The sequence below is a fragment of the Nannospalax galili genome, unplaced genomic scaffold (assembly GCF_000622305.1).
Source record: "Nannospalax galili isolate Female #2095 unplaced genomic scaffold, S.galili_v1.0 scaffold1049, whole genome shotgun sequence".
Taxonomy (NCBI): domain Eukaryota; kingdom Metazoa; phylum Chordata; class Mammalia; order Rodentia; family Spalacidae; genus Nannospalax; species Nannospalax galili.
This window is the reverse complement of record NW_008358636.1, coordinates 154,927-172,086: the sequence shown is the minus strand read 5'-3', so window position 1 is coordinate 172,086 and position 17,160 is coordinate 154,927. Positions and strand designations below refer to the sequence as shown.

At 43.4% G+C, this 17,160-nt stretch overlaps 2 protein-coding genes across 2 annotated transcripts in view; one reads left to right on the top strand and one right to left on the bottom strand.

The window, feature by feature from the left end:
* LOC103724788 (DBH-like monooxygenase protein 2) lies at window positions 1-7,673 on the top strand. Its single transcript, XM_008821926.2, has 13 exons — window positions 1-288; window positions 1,296-1,442; window positions 1,921-2,082; window positions 2,327-2,410; window positions 2,624-2,791; window positions 2,988-3,090; window positions 3,273-3,439; window positions 4,291-4,382; window positions 4,632-4,728; window positions 4,867-4,926; window positions 6,308-6,438; window positions 7,121-7,238; window positions 7,512-7,673. Exons 1-13 carry the CDS (start codon window positions 1-3, stop codon window positions 7,671-7,673), a joined length of 1,779 nt encoding a protein of 592 aa, XP_008820148.2.
* A 1,122-nt stretch (window positions 7,674-8,795) lies between these two features.
* Window positions 8,796-17,160, bottom strand: part of LOC103724791 (probable maltase-glucoamylase 2) — a 102,960-nt gene continuing 94,595 nt past the window's right edge. The window contains exon 49 of the mRNA XM_017795310.1: window positions 8,796-8,959. Coding sequence (XP_017650799.1) covers window positions 8,796-8,959 — 164 coding nt within the window. The remainder of the gene's footprint in view (window positions 8,960-17,160) is intronic.

Below are 17,160 nucleotides of genomic sequence, written 5' to 3'. Positions count from 1 at the left end.
ATGGCCTGTATCTGTCTCTTCAGGCTTTTCCTACTTTTGGTACTGGCAGCTCTTTACCAAGGCAAGCACCTGAACCCCACATCTCACCTGCGTTATTCCAGATTCCTAGATCCTTCCAATACTGTTTTCCTGCGCTGGGACTTTGATTATGCTGCTGAAATCATTACATTTGAGATCCAAATCCGAACAACTGGCTGGGTTGGCTTGGGCATCACAGATCGCTACACCTTTGTGGGAAGTGATCTCGTGGTTGGAGGAGTCCTGCCCAGCGGTAATGTCTACTTCTCGGTAAGTCTGGGTGTGGCTTACGTCTGAGGATAAGCTCTTGGGTTGGGCTGAAGGTGGCTTCATGTTCAGAAAGTATCCATAGTCTTCAAACCTTCATACCAAGGATGAGCTCCTTCCCTGGGTCAGGGAGAGCTTTGTGTCCAGAAAGGATCTGCATTCTCCAAACATACCCAAGCACACTTCCAAAGCTCCAGCTGACTAGTGAGCTCTCCTTGCAGAAATGATCAACATTGTAATCTATATCTTTCCATGTCTGCAAGACTTTTCAGAGAGAAGAACTTTTAAACTATGAGACAGTCTGACTCTACTCACCTGCTAGGAGCACAGTAAATGCAGGTCACTGAAGAAAGCTTTTAATCAAAGCCATTGGAGACAGTCTCTGCCCTCAATTTCCTTTAAGCTCATTCAGGCAGTCCACCCGAAACTGCCTAATAAGAGAAATGGCAGCAAGAACAGCAGCATCAATAGCTTAAAATTTGTTATGTGCTTTTGATTAACTCAGCATTATTCCAGATTCTTTTCTTTTTAAACCTCAAAGCATCTCTATAAAATGAATTACAGTTATCCACAGTTTTCAGATCAAGAAGCAGCTCAACAATCTCCCAAATTTCACACATTCTAAGCTCCTAAATCACTGTTCTGAGCTACACTTACAAAGGGAAATGCTCATTAGAATACAAGAAAATGCAGGTGAGTCTCACAAGCAAGGATTAATAGCACAAATCATTCAAAAAGTGAATGAGCATTCAAGGGCTCAGATATAGGAATATTGAGGTTTATGGAGCTAAGATGTGAAATGAGAGAAGTAAAGTCAGGTCAGGAGGTGAAACTCCATCAGAACATGCTCTGTCCTAACAAAATTCCCCTCTTGGCACAATTTTCTACCCTGGGAAGAAGCTGGATCCTGCTATTTTAGTATCTTGAGAGAGCTAAAGAGACACCTGCTGCCCCAAAGCATGATTGTTTAGGCTCCTTGGTTCTTGTTTCTTGGCATTCAATGGACCCAGGATCAGCACCTTGTGGATGAAGATACCCTAGAAGAGGATGGGAGCCAGGATGCTGAACTGCTAGGGCTGACAGAAGATGCTGTCTATACTACCATGCGATTTTCCAGGCCCTTCCGCTCCTGTGACCCTCATGATCTGGACATTTCGGTAAGATGAGGAAGAAAAAAATATTTAACCACAAGCAGTTTCTCCTGGGAAGGTATAGTCAGCCAGTCACAATTCATAGGACTTCTATCCCTCAGCCTTCCTAGGTATCGCCCAACTGTACCACCTCTTGAAATTTTTAACCCTTCCTTAGCATCCCAACGATGACTAAGACCCATCTACCCTCCCCTCTCCTTTGACAATTTTGTTGAATGTTAGTGTTTGGATTTCTGGTTTGGTTCTGCTATCCTATTTTGTGGGTATGAAATGGGTATAGAGAGGGAGTAAAGAGGGTATAAGTCTCCCTTAACAAGAGGAATGAGTTAACTGTAGAGACAGAACTAAAGCCAAGTTAGTCTTGTTTCCTGTCCAAAGTTATTTCCGTGCCACTTTGTAAATGAGTGACTCATGCAGGGTCTTGGATGTAGGTATACGCAAGGTGCTCTTGGGTGACAGATCCTCAATGTTCCTGTGCCCCTAGAGTGACACCATGAGGGTCCTGGCTGCCTATGGCCTGGACGACACTCCAAAGCTGAGTCGGGAGCGCACATTTGTCAAGTCCATCTTCCTGCTGCAAATAGTCCAACACGACGATCTCGATGTTCCTAAGGACACCATCATCTACGACTTGGAGATCAGTAATGTAAGGCTTCAACATGCCCTACCAACCTCCCTGACCTATTTCCATCTCCCTACTAACCCCTGATCCCTCATCTCACACCCAATATCCCATACATTCTTTAGAATGAAGTTACTGTGAGTCCCCTTGGCCCTGTGAAGAGTGCCAATCTAGGCCTAAAATAAACCCAGTTCTCTAACTTGTCCTTCCCCCTGTTCATTCGGGATCCTCACGTCCATTCATTTGGCTTCTGTGCACTTTTCCCCAGTTCCTCATTCCAGAGGATGATACCACATATGCCTGCATCTTTCTCCCTCTCCCTATTGTCAGTCAGAAGCATCACATCTACAAGGTATGTTTACCAAATTGGGGGGAGGGGAGCTGTCCAAGCAGGGGAAAGCACCAGAGCAAAGCAGTGGGCATGCTGGACTCTGAAGGTTCAGGAAGTTGCCAGGAGGAAATAACAGGGAAGGAAATGGGGGTAAAGGGGTCGGGTGGAGCTTTGTGAAGTTGGAAAGGAGAGAAAAGGATGTGATGGAAATTCTTCCCATATTTCTCTATCTAGTACGAGCCCTTGTTGGTGGAACACAATGAGACGATGGTGCACCACATCCTCATGTATGCCTGTGGCAATGCTAGTGTGCTCCCCACAGGCATCAATGAATGCTACGGGTCGGACCCTGCCTTCTCCCTCTGCTCCCATGTCATCGCAGGCTGGGCTGTCGGGGGCCTTGTGAGTTCCTGTGATGGAAGCATTTTGTAACAAAGGGGTGCATGTTGTTGGGCAATGATGGACTGATGGAAGACCTAGGGAGTGAGAGGCAGAGAAGTTCTGGAGGGACAGTTGGGAAACTAGGGCAGGAGCCTGGATCCAAGTACCCAGCCTTCAGCCCTTCCTACATCATTATCACATATTCCTCTCTCTCCAGAGTTACCAGTTTCCAGATGAAGCAGGCATCTCCATTGGAACCCCTTTGGACCCTCAGTGGGTCCGACTGGAGGTTCACTATAGTAATTTTCACAACCTTCCTGGTGAGTACTCAAGGTCTTATCAGAGGGTACCTGGTAGTGTCAGTTGATTCCTCTGGGTGTGGAGGACATGTTAGGAGGACCTGGGATATATGCTGGATCCTATTGGTCACAGCCCATTCCAGTTTTTCTGAACATTGTGACCCACTCCCACCTTCTGAAGAGAACATTCCTTTCTACACTAGGTATATATGACACTTCAGGGATGCGGTTGTTCTACACCAAACACCTGCGCAAATATGACATGGGGGTCCTCGAGCTGGGCATCTCCGTTTTCCCCATCCACTTCATACCCCCGGGTGCTGAGTCCTTCATGTCCTATGGGCTGTGCAAGACAGAGAAGTTTGAAGAGGTGAAGCTTGGAGACAGACATTCCCTGAGGCTTCTTGCTCTTGTCACAGTCTGGTCCAATCCCTAAATTTACAAGTCTGACCCCCAGATTGGGAGAATGACTGCAGCCTGGTGCTCAGGAAAGGGACAAGCACAAATTTTTTTCAAGACAGGAGAGGAATAATGGCTTTGGGGAGAGGCAAATTGAGCAAGAAGAGGGCAGAAGGACTCAATAGGAATTAGGGGCATGACAGGGAACATCAGGGATAAGGTCCAAAAGAATGTTGTAGCTGGAAAACAGCGAGAGGCCTGTGAGATGCCAGTGCAGTCACGAGGTCATAGCAGCGTGGCTAAGATGGGCCTACACAAGATTGGATCACTCAACAATCAATCATGGATCAGGAATGAGCCTATGGGGCTCTGACACTCTCTGTTTAACTGTTGGCTACTGATGGGTGGCTGGGGGAGAAGCTATAATTATTTTCATTTGTGTGTACCTGCTGAGGCTCCCACCAGGCTCCAACAGAAACTTCTAAACCCATGGCCACACAGAAGGTCAATGGGTCCCCACCCTCCAAGAAACAACAAAAAACAACCACAACAAAGTCATGAATATAGGAAGGGGACTTGTAGGGAGAAGGGTTAAAAATAGGGGTAGGAGGAAGATTAGAGGGGCAAGCAGTGTAATAATCAGAATACATGTTATAATGTATGAAATTGTTATAGAACAACCTCAATAAAACTTAAAAACAAAAAGAATGAGAGTGGTTGTCAATCATAACAAGAGGAAGAAGGTATCAAGTAACAAGAGAGGAAAATTAAAGCTGGAGATAAGAGTTCTTAACCAATCAGGTGTCCTCCTCCCTGTTACAGATGAATGGAGCCCCTATAGCTGATATATATGTTTCAGGCTACTTGATCCATACTCACTTAGCTGGCCGATCACTGCAAGCTGTGCAATACAGGTAAGAAAAGAGCTTGACTTGATACTTTCCCTGTGTATGGGAATGGTTCTATAGTCTGCATGGGTTATACCTGGTTGAGAATGAGGAGCCAGAACAGAGATGGGTAGGATACAGCTGCGGAAGAAGGAACTTTTATGTCTAATTTTATGGACTATTTGTTTTCACCCAATGAGTCCACAAACTACATCTTTTATTGGCCAACCCCTCCCTACTTCATCTTCCCTTTTCTGTCTTCTTCTCTCCCTCTAGAAATGGAACCCAGCTCCAAACGATCTGCAAAGATTTTTCCTATGACTTCAATCTGCAGGAGACTCGAGATTTGCCTCATCTCGTGGAGATCAAGCCGGTGGGAGCCTGGGGGGAAATGAGGACTGGAACCAGGGGAAAGCATGGCCACACTTCATCACTGTCAGCCAGGAACATCCTAAAACTGCACCATTTCCTCTTGGACTAACTCTCAGCTTTCTTGTTTCACTGTGAACAGGGAGATGAATTGCTGATAGAATGTAACTACCAGACACTGGATCGTGAATTCATGACTTTTGTAAGTTTCTTTTTCACCATAGTCATAATAACTTAGGCCCAGAAGAGAGCTGCACCCTGGTTTCAACTGTAACAGTTTTGATGGTTGCAGCTTACACCCTTGTCTCCTCCAATGACACAGGCCACTTACATGAGACTGGGCATCCTCTTATTCCCCCATGTATCTATGCCAGTGATTCTCTATGTTCTCTGTCAATAACCCACTGAGACCATGAAAAGATAAAGCATTTCTATCTCCCACCTTCTCCAAGGTGGTGCTAGCATTTTAACAAACCCTTGGTCCTCACCTCCTGGGTTTGAGTGCCAGCATAATCAACTAGTAGCTTTCTACCCTTAGGCAAATTGTTCAACATCTTGGTTTGTTCTAATTTCATAAAGAAATAATATTACTAGGTAGATCATAAGATTATTATGATAACTGGTTAATACGTATGGAACACTTAGCTCATCAACACCCTGGTAGTAGATGCTCACTCAGAGCTAACTGTTGTTACTGTGGTCACAAGGAATCCTACCAATTTTGTGTATGGGGAGTAGTTCAATGCTTCTGGGATTCAAAAGTGATTGTATACTTTAAGGGAAGAAAAATGCAGCCATATAAATGAAAGTTGAGCACCAAAATGGAAAAATGGGGATAGAGATTCAGGGAGATTCCGGAGGTGGGGAAGCATAAGACAATAAACTGGACATGTGATATGAATAAGTGGGTCCTGTTTTAGGCCCACTTGGAGGTGGGAAGCTCTAGAGAAGGACATGAATGAGACAGTCATCAATAAACAACACATGGAGTTTGCATGAGGAACAAGGAGCTGGAGGTTTAGGGAGGATGTTTGAAGTAATGGAATGAGTGGGATAGAGGTGAGGCTGGGAGGAGTCCTGGTAGAGAAGCTGCCGTCCCACCTACATGTGCCAGACAGCAAGATTTAACTGCCGAACTGCAAGCATTTGCCAAGTCAATGAAAGAATTCATAACATGCAACCAAAGAATTTGCTAAATGATGATGAATTATAATCAAAAGACTATCAAAGCATTGACTAGGCAGATGAGAGGACAAGAGATATAGTAAAAAATAAGTGATCTGGAAGCTCTATGAGGTAAGATTGCCATAAAGATGGATGGGTGACTCATTGAAAGCAGGTTCTCTGACAAAACCAGAGGGTAGGCTTGGAAATGCTGAGGACGAGAAAACCATGTGGCATAGTGGCTGGAAACAGAATGGAGGAAGAGGCATGTACAGTAAGGAGCAGTGAGCTGGACTCTACATTAGAGAAAAGAAAGAACATTTCTCTGGAGGAATGACAACAGACAAACTTTTCTGCCTGCCTGTCCCCTCTCTGCATGTGTTTTGTATCTTTGTCTCTCCCTCTCTCACTTTCTTCAGGGAGGCCCCAGCACCACTAATGAGATGTGCCTCGTCTTCTTCTTCTACTATCCCAGAATTAATATCTCCAGCTGCCTGGGATACCCAGATATCATCTATGTGACCAATGAGCTGGGGGAGGAAGCCTCAGAGTGAGTCATTGGGAAGGGATCTTGGAAGGACTTGGGAGGAGGAAAAGGAAACCTAGGCATTTCCTCCTAGGCTCCATTCATGGTCCAGGGGTTCTCAGTGGGTAGCCGGATCAGCCCCTGTCCTTATCCTCGCTCTTTTCTGTGCTAGTTCAGAGAGCTCTAAAAACAACAGCTTTGCAAGAAATTTTCCAATAAGATCATTCAGAGGAACAGATGAGAAATGGTCCTTCCAAGTCAGATCCTTTATGTACAAATTCTGCCTGCCTTTTTGGCTATACTGCTTGACTTGAAGACTGTTTGAATTCAAGCATGGCTTTTGAGTAAGGGCCCACTTTCACAAAACTCTAAGAGCTTGGAAAAGTCCTTTAAAAGTATATATACATATACATACGATTTCACAAACAAGTTTAGGACAATTACAGGTGCTCTGAAGTACCCCGACATCATCCTGGACTCCATGGTACCTAAATTAGGACCCACATAAGATCCCTTTGACCTCCTCTCTGATATTTTTTCCTACCAAACTGACTACGAATGCTCATTTAGTGATAAGACATTCAACGTGGTTTATGCCAACATGGACTCATGATAATAAAAATAAAGGTGCCCTCAATATATTTTGTCAAAGATCTGAGTCAACTCGGAACTTTGTGCCGCCCCGCCCTAATCCTGCTATCCACAGGAATCCCATGGAAAACCTGATGATCCTTAATAATGTTGAGTGGACTCCAGAGAACATTAAGAAGGCCGAAAAAGCCTGCAGGGAATCCCAGCAGACGGTGATGGTCAAGACCATAGATGTACGTGTCCTAGAAGACACCACTCTCTAGAGTTGAAGTGGAGGAGTGTTGGATGGTATTGATGGAAGGAGACAAACGGTGGATGCTAATGACAGTACCAGGAACCCTAGAGTGGGGAAGGAAGATCTGAGGAAGCAGAAAGATAGGTTAATGCTGCCCTGTGTTGTAGATGTCAGAGACAGCTCTATATGGACGGGGATGACTGAATAAGGTTTAAAGGAAAAGAAAGTAGGGATATTTCTAGATTTACTCCTTTTCTCCCCTGTGCTGCAGGAGCAAGAAGAAAATACAACAGGCTGGATTCCTGACATCATCCCTACTCCTCGGGGGCCTTGCTTAGAATCCTCTGGAGGCAAAGTGGAGCCTCAGGACAAGACCCCTGCTGGCTTCAGGGCTATACCAATGACCCTCTCTGGTCCAATACTGCTACCCTGAGGTAGCTGCCCCTGGTTGCTCTCTTGTTCTTGCAGGGCACTCTCTAGTGGCTGCTTGCCATGGTACAATCTGGAATATGATTCTGTCTACTCACGCCATTTGCTCCCTTATTGTGAACCAAAGAAACAAGTCCCTGATTTTGCCCCTCCAAAGATCCTTCATCTGTGCCACTTTTTCAAGTCATGACATTGTAGACGCTAAAGTCTTGTCCAGGACACATTATACAAATCATTCTTAAAGTTTCAGAACAACTGATGGGATCACGTTTTCTGAGAAAGTCACGGATCTACCCTCTGAGAATAGCTCCTCCGTTCTCTCAATTGAAGACATGAGTAGGAAGGGCTTGGATGCAGAGAGACCTGTGAACCTTTGACATAGATGTGGCCCTGGTGAAGGCTTTTGTGTCTCTTTTCCAATGGCATCTTGTATCTAGTCCTTTCTGAGGTAAAAGGGCAATTTTTGGAAAACAGATGGGTTCTGTGTATAAGGAGAAAATTTCTAAGTATCACATTAAATAGAATTCAACTTGCTTTTTGGCCATCTCTTTCCTTTGATCCTCTCCAGAAGAGGAAGCTGGGAAGCCTCATGAATTGCCAGAGTGAGGCATCAGATAGTCATTTGAATTCCTGGATGCTGCAAATGCAACATTTAACACACTATTCCTGCCCTCCACCTTTAGGTCTCTTCTGTTGGGCAGTTTGTTTAAACTACCACATGTTATATTGTCACACTTTGGATAGCCAAGTCAAGAGTCTAAAGGAGCAGGCAGGTTGAACTGACTTCTGAAAACAAGAAAAGGGCAAAGTAGAAAAAGGTCAGTCCTTAACTTCAGAGACTATGGCTTGTTCAGAACATTTTCAAGGACAAAACAGAACTATGTGCAGATGTTCTATAGAGTTTAGGTTTTCATAACCCATCAGTGGAAGTGGCTGATTTAGGAGTTTCTAGAGGCAGAAGCACATTCATTAATTCTTATCTTGAAAGGCTTGGAGCAACCTCTCCTGGATGAGATGCCTAGCCCACTGTGTCCTAGGGCAGGCATCCAGAACTCTGGGTATCCCAAGATGTTTACCTAGATCTTAATCTCATTAAGACCAAGGAACGGTTTCAACAAACTCTGTATCACAGCTCTGAAGGCTGTGGTCTGACATCATAATCCTGCTTCCTGGTGGAACAATCCTTCCTCCAGGACTGGTAAGGCATACTGGGAATCTGGGAAGCAATGACCTCATCGCCTTTACATTCTTGGAGTATGATAAAATTCAAGGTGCTCCATTCCTGAGAGTCTAGAAAATATTCATTGCTTACATTCAGCTTGTGTACTGACTGGAGCCACTCCCAAGCCTTGTAACGTATAAAAAGAACTCACCATCCTTAATCAAAACTGGTTTTCAAAGTTCATGATTATGAAAAGCCAGGTACATTGAATTCTAATGTTACTGTGTACACTGTTGGCCTTCTTTTTGTCACTTTGGAAGGGAAATATAGAGGTTCCTATTATATAATAATCACAAGACATCTGCCAGTTATTTGAAGACCATAAACATGGTTCTGCAGCTTAAAGAAGCCCCCAAACAAAAATGAGATCTAGAAACTTAAAACAACCAGAACAGATTGCTTCTGGTCCTTTGTTTTGATTAATGAGCAAGCCTGATGCTTTTATCCCAACTTATATATGACTCCAGAAGTCCCCAAGCAAATTCTTTCTGCTTTTATTTTTTTAATTTCTTTATTCTTTCACAATGAAACACATGTGTGTAAACTACTTTGTGATAATCACACACCCTATCAGGTTCTCTCATCTCCTTTTCAATTCCTGCCCAACCCCTTCTCCCGAACAAACATCCCTCCTATTCAGGTGTCTTTTTGTATGTTACCCACTGTAATTATTTAGAGTTCAGCCTCAACCCTTTTCTGTACTGCTTCTACTGCAGCCTTGCTCTCTGGTCTCCTCTGGAGAGTTCAAGCCAACTGGGCAGTTACCCAGGTCTTGCAGACCCAACCACCAAATGGTCCTCCGTGACCAAGTCTTCTTCCATCACAGTTTGTAAACCATGCACACCTCCACTTCAGTTCCATGTTCCTGTTTGGTGTTCTTTCTTTCATTTCACTTTTCCATTCCATCTGCATTTAATCATTATGGACACATTTACTCAGCACCATTTGTGTGTTTGACATTGAGTCAGGAACAGGTATTAATAAAATGAAGGGAGATGGAACCAGAATGTTTCAGCCTTTGGGGAGCCGTGATCAAGTGTCCACAAGCCCCACCAGTCATTTCCCCCTCAGGCTTCCATGTTCATCTCAGAGTCTTTCCGGGGGGCACCTAATCATTTCTTCCGATGACCTCAGAAAAGGAGTTCTATCAGCCTATGGGGAATGATACGTTTGTATAGGTAAAAAGGAAGCATTTATATTATGTATATGTGGACAAAAGACTAGATGAATACTGCTGGAAACTTTCTTAAAATATCTCCACAGATGAGAGCCTAAATGAGAAAAACTCGAGGTCCCTTCATATCTTGTGCCTATAATCTCCTGACAACTTAAAATCAGAAAACTTTAGAAACCTGGCAAATGCGCTGGTCAATAATAACTCAGTATTAATGGTCTCAACTCCCCAATTGATTGGATTAGAAAACAGGATTCATTGATTTGCTGCCTCCAAGAAACATACATCACCTGATAACTGATATCATCTTAAGATTAATGTATCTCGCAACTCTCACCAGAGAAGCTTCCTTGTGCACCAGATGGAGATAAACACAAACACACATGTGTGACACATGTAGAGAACAAGAGGCTTCAGAGCACTTATCCCTGGATAGGACACATATCAGACTTCTGCCTCCTAAGGCTCAGGGATCATGGCAGAAAAGGGAACAAAAAGATTGTAATAGCCAAAGGTGGTGGAGGACCACAAGGATAGAGTTTTCTCAGCAATGGTGACAGCATAAGTCCCATGCAAGCTCAAACCAGACAAAAACCCTAACATAGACATGGAGAAGTGGGTAAGAAACCATCCCTGCTTGAGGAACTATTGGCAGCCAAGGCTGAGGGGGAGAGTCAGTTTCTTTCAAGGACGTGATTATACAGGGCTGCTGCCCAGTACATAAGCAACTGACACTGACCTTGGGACTGGGCAGGGATTTTTGGCAGAGAAAGTTCACCATTTCATTAAGGCATCAATGCTTAAAGTGAACCCATTTTTCTAGGGGTGGTCCTGTGGCCTGATACTAGAATGTTTGGCCTCCACCCAGACCATTAAGGGGCCTTTCTTGCTACTTTAATATTACTGTTGCAACTTTTCTTCTATTTTGAGCCTATTTAGAAATAAAATCTTAATTAAAATAAAGAAACCAACACAAGATATATACAAAGATAGTGTGAAAAAAAAATAGAGTCGCTTTTTAAAATGGTAAAAGTAGCCTGTGGAAAAATTTTAGAAAAGTCCCACCAAGTCTCACAACCAAGAACTTTTGACAAACTTTGACCTTTTACTCTAGAAGAAAACTTTTATTCCAACTCTAACATACCCCTGAACTTCGGTGTTAAAATCAATCATCCTTAAGTATTATTAGTAAAAGTAAAATAGGATTTCAGAGACAATTATTCAAACAACCACATGATGGTGACAATTTAAATCCAAGTAAAGTCCTTTTGATTCATTGGTTGAGTCATTAATTGTAGGTATAAGTCATGAGAAAGATGTTATAAATGGAGAGCTTTAAAGGGGATTACTGGTAAGAAAGCAGTAGCCATCATCTAAAAAGTAAAACTGGGGGCTATAGAGATGGCTCAGTGGTTAAGAGCACTGGCTGCTCCTGCAGAAGACCCAGATTCAAATCCCAGCACCCACATGGTGGCTAACAACCATCTGTAACTCCAGTTCCAAGATATCCTAATGCCCTCTTCTGTCCTCCTTGGGTACTGCATGACATTGGTGTACTTACATACATGTAGGCATAACACTCATTTACATAAAATAAAAATAGATAAATATTTTTTTAAGTAAGACTATCACATAGCCGAAAAATGAGTATGTAGGGGTCAATGTGTCTCAAAACTAAGAAAAATGTTTTAAAACTAATCTTGCCCAACAATCCAGTGGGTGACCATCTTAGGAAGCACTGAATCAGAGGCTGGTTATCGGAAAGTATGATAGAGAGGAAATTGTTTCATGGGATGAGAATTGGCACATGAGCCTTAAAGCCAGTTTTCACTCTGGTATACTTCAGCTTGTGTGTTGAAAGATTTCATGTTTGGGGCTCAAGGAAGACATGGATGCAGATTTTCTGTTGGGGTAAGAAATTTACTAGAAATGTTATTAACACCATAAACAGATGGCAGTGACATGGCAGGGGCTCTGAGAAGATCTTATGAGTTTCACAGAAGGGAATAGGTTTCATGCCATGTGGTTGGTGGTTGCTAAGGCACCCAGGTACTTACTGTTTGTAGTCACGCTGTTTCTGATTCTGGAGGAAGATAGCAGGAGGATGGTCTTGCAGGGCCAGCAAGGGAGAAAGGAATTTGCGTTATGTAAAGGATGTGGGGACAGAGGGGGAAGAGGGGCACATTTAATTAAGTCGTACCCATTAAACCGTGAGAGCTACATTGTTAGCGCTCTGATGTCTTGGACTTTGATAGTTTGGAACTATACACTTTGTAGAGGAAGTGAGAATTAGGGCACCAACTACTGTCTTAGAATCTGGGTACCCAAGAGTCTGTTAGAGAGCTACAGATTCACAAACAAGACTCTCCCAGGCAGGGGCTTGTTATCACCCTAGCAGCAGCTGCAGGTGGGTATACCCTGATTAGCCTCTAGCTCCAAGCCCAACATATATTTATGTTGCATCCATAATAGTCTGTCAATTACCAACATTATCAGTTTTCTCCCTGACTAATCACCTATTTAAATAATTTAATAAAAGCCCAATTTTTTCCCTAGTTGAAATTGGAAACATAGCTCTTCATAAAAATCATAGGATTTATTATGATCATCAATTATAAAATGCCAGAAAGAGAAATCTAACCTCAGTCTAATTTGAAATTTGAATTTCTTTCTTGTATTGCTCATGTTATTGTTGCATGGTAGAGTTTTTAGCCTTGGATGACGCAACTTTTCTGAGATCTTTATGCATCTTGTGCTTGTCAGTCCCCTGTGGTTTGAATGTGTCCCCCCAAAGTGGTAGGAACTTAATCCTCCAATTCATGTATTGGCTTGAGGTCCTCGGAAGGCCATTAGGGTTGTATGAGGTCAGGAGAATAGGGCCCCCATGCAGTCATTCGTGGTTTTATAAAAGGAAGAGTGATCTGAGCTGGCAGACTTTCTCTTTCTCACCATGTGACGCCCTCTGTCATGCTACCACAAGAAGGTCTTCATGAGAGGCTGGCACCATGCCCTAGTTTGCTTGCTTCCAAACCATGAATCAAATAAACTTTGATTCTGTATAAGTTGACCAATCTATAATATTCAATTAGAGCAACAGAAAATGGACTAAGACACAGTCCCTTCCTAAATCAAGATCAACTTTTCTGAAGGTTTTCTAATTGCCTCATCTAGGAGACATCTCCAGACACCTCACAACCTCATCTCACCCACAACCCATTCACTCACTTACCACACACAGCCTCTACATAACTTGGCAATCATTAAGGTCTTTAGCTACATAATGCCCTGTCCAGCCCCAGTATGATTCCATCTCACACTGTTTTCTCAAACTTTCCATAAAGGCCTTTTGAGATCTGGACTCTCAGTCACTTTTCTGGAAATTCCTGTCATCTTCTTTCATGACTGGAGGTGACCAACAGCATTCTTGCTCTCCTTTCAAATTGTTTTCTTCCAAATATCTCCATAGATAAGTTTTCACTATGACCTTTATTGTCCTCTGTGGTTACTTCTGCTGGCATCTAAAGGCCTCCCTAAGTCACACCGCTCACACAGTGATGACCAAAGCCAGCTGCCTGTCTTCATAACTCCCTTTTCTTGGAGATGCGAACGTTCATAATGGCTGTCAAGCACACCTGCATCCCAGCTTCTTGAATTCACCCTTATATTTACTTCCCTCCTTTCTATGACTAGGTCCATGTGCTATACCAAATCACTTACTTACAAACACTGCAACATTTCTTCATTTTCTTTCCACTGTATTTTCATAGCAATAGACCTCTACTATGGTCTAATTTTCCTGCCTGCTTTCCTTTGTTTCTGCTGCATAGTTCTCACTGTATAAAGAAAGATCCCCTTAAGAGAAAGCTGGTTAGAGAATAGAAATCTGCTTCTGTAGAGACTTAGCATGCAAGTTTTGTCAGGTTTGATTACCTGAAGATGGGTCTCAGTGAGTTCATTTCATTCCCGTATGCATGTGTAAATGTGTGCCTGAGCGTGCGTACACTGTATGGTTCAGGACGTTTAGATATGGAGAGATGGCTCAGTGGTTAAGAGCACTGACTGCTCTTGCAGGGGACCCGGGTTTGATTCCCAGCACCCACATGGTGGCTATGAACCGTCCTTAACTCCAGTTCCAGGGGAATCCGAAGCCCTCTTCTGACCTCTGTGGCATTGCAGTACATGGGTCCACTCACATACATGCAGGCAATACACTCATACGCATAACATAAAAATAATAAATAAAAAATATTAGATATATGGTTAAGTTCTTCCCCTCAAGGTAAGCTTAGCCCCCAGTGTGGTGATGTGAGAGGTGGTGGGACCTTTAAGATGTGGGGCCTAGTGGGAGGTAATCAGATCACTCAGAGACCAGTCCCTGGAAGGGATTAATGCTGGTCTCAGGGAGTCAGTTCCTGTGAGAATGGGAATTATGCAAAGAGCCAGACACTGGCCTCTCTCATTTCTCTAACTTCCTGTCTTGGCCACATGATCTTTTCTTGCACTCACTCCCACCAGGAAGACATTGGTCATGAAGGGATGTAGAGAGGGGGCCCTCACCTAAGGTTGAACAGATGAGGCCACCTGAGCTCAGGCTTTTAGCCTCTAAAACTGAACCAGAAAAGCTTCGGATATTTTGTTATAACGACAGAAAACAAGGTAGTACAATATGCCTATATTATTGCCCAAATTAATATAATCTCATTTGGTGACTCAAATATTAGCTATATTTTAAAAGGTTAAAAATTTGTCCCACCCAGAATTTCCCTGCTCTGAGCTCTATGTTTATATATCAATTTATCTATTGAATATCTACTCAGGTAAATAAAAATATAGGAAGTTTAACATTATCAAAAGTGAACTCTGGATGCTAAGGGGATGGCTGACAGAAATATATTTGCTCTGCTCTGCAAGGACATGAGTTGGGATCCCCAGCACCCACATAAAAGCAGGACACAGAAGCATACATCTATAGCTCTAGTATTGGGGAAACAGACAGGCAGATGCCTGGAGCTCAGTGGCTGGCCAGTCTACCCAACTGAAGAGCTCTAGTTTCAGTGACAGATCTGTCTTGACAAATAAAGTATGGAGTGATTGAGGCAGACTCTCAATGTTGACCTCTAGCCTCAACATACACAAGTGTATACATGTACTTGTACCCACATACACACCTACACATATACACAAACACCTAAACACATACAGAAGCAGGTACACATACATACGCCATATATAGAAAAAGCAAACTCTCAGACCTCTAGCCTCACCTCTAAATTTGAGGTCACTCAAGTTGTACCCTATTAAGAACTGTAACAGACCTGAGATTCACCCTGCTTACAGGTTACAGGTTGGTCTGCCATAATTTCATAGATGTTGTGGATGACCTGAGACTCCCGAGTCAGAGACAAAGGACTTCATGACTCAAGACGTGGTGGCAGCTTCAACCTCCTGTCTTCCAGTCCCCTTTGCCTCTGCATGTGTATAAACATGTGTCACATGTATGTGATACTGTCACCTGAATTCCCTCTGGGTCTCCTGTGCTATCAGATAAACCATATAATATATTTTACTGCATTTATTAACTTACAAAGGAATGAGAACCCAGTGCCCAGTCCTTGAGCTGCTGCAGCTGGCTGTGCGTTCCCCACACCACACACGTAACCCACAACTCTTGGCTTCCATCCAAAGATGGCTCCCAGCAGCCCCTTTGTAGTCCATGCTGCATGTCAGGCCCTGCCCACTGGAGGAACTAGACAATTGGGAGACACTCCACCACTTTCCTCCACTCTTAAACTCTTCCCATCCATCTTCTACTGAAGTCCCTGAGCCTTGGAGGGGGTGATAGATTTAGGGCGATCTCTCTTGTATCATGGCGAGATAGTGGCTTCTTTGGCCACTATTAGTTGTCTTTAGGCCGTGGCCACTGATCTATCTCAGTGGTGTTTCTTCTACTATAAAGACAAATGGAAAGATGTAGACACATTTAAACAAACATGAATGTAAATACAAATGCCTGGAAGATATCCCAGTCAGTGTACTGTATTCATTAAACAATATACTCATGATGGCTTCTCCACTAGGGCCTGTAGCCTTTCTCGACAAAAGGCGTTGGCCTGGTCTACAGCACCAGATGTGTGTTCTACCCTAGGTGTGGGCCTTATCCAATTAGAAATTTGTCAGTTGTACGTATGTGGTCGAGCCATTATTGCACTTGCAGGTATTGCTTGGCAGCATAGTGTGCAGCATGCAGGGTCCATCACTGAGTAGAATTATAGGGGATCCTTTCTTCCCCAACCACCTGTATAGAGCCTTCTGGCAATATGAACATCATCCATCCAGTGCCGTGGAGTTTTTTGGCTTAGTCTCAGCTCCATCTCCTCTTCTTCTCCCACACTCACAACATGCAGTGTCCTCAGTTACATGGCCTACCAACCTTTCTGTGTACAGCCAACATTAACAGCAATAGCCTTGGTGAATTGGAGGACCTCTAGGATCTCTCGCAGCTCATAGGGAGGCAACCCACCCCTGGTACTATAGATTTTCTTAACAGTTGTATAGTTTGGAAGCCTCTGTCTTTAATTTACCCAACCCTAAAACTCCCAAGAATCTTATAGCTATAGCTGGCCTTTGCTTCTTTGGGTATAATTAAATGGGTTTCACATCTGTAAAACACTCGAAAGAAGGTTAACTTATATTAAATCACTCATAGACAAGATCTCACAAAGCACGGAAAGGTTTTGTCCATTCGTATTAACTGTTTTCTCCATAGATCGTTGTTAGGTACGATAGCATGTGTACGAGGCATTAATTTCGTTAGCTCTTTACCATTTTTAGTTATCCCTTTGGAGTCATTTTGCACTTGGGGGATTTTACATGGAGTCCTTTGTATTCTTTTATTCTTGATACACTTACAGGTGTTGGCTCCAGTTGCCTGACCCTGCACTCGGTTAAGGAGACAGGGGGCTTCTCCTGTCCCCGCTGCACTTGTTGTTTCCCTGAGTCAGACAGGCTTTGAGTCTGCCTCCAGACTGTAGCCACATCTGTCCTCTTCCCACTGACCACACCAGGTTGCTAAGGGAGAACTTAGTAAGAAAACCT

Excerpts from the sequence above, each read along its gene's own strand:
- LOC103724788 (XM_008821926.2), top strand. The coding sequence starts at position 1 with ATGGCCTGTATCTGTCTCTTCAGGCTTTTCCTACTTTTGGTACTGGCA. Across the intron at positions 3,440-4,290 it reads AGACAGAGAAGTTTGAAGAG|ATGAATGGAGCCCCTATAGC; the intron begins GTGAAGCTTGGA and ends TCCCTGTTACAG. Across the intron at positions 4,729-4,866 it reads ATCTCGTGGAGATCAAGCCG|GGAGATGAATTGCTGATAGA; the intron begins GTGGGAGCCTGG and ends CACTGTGAACAG.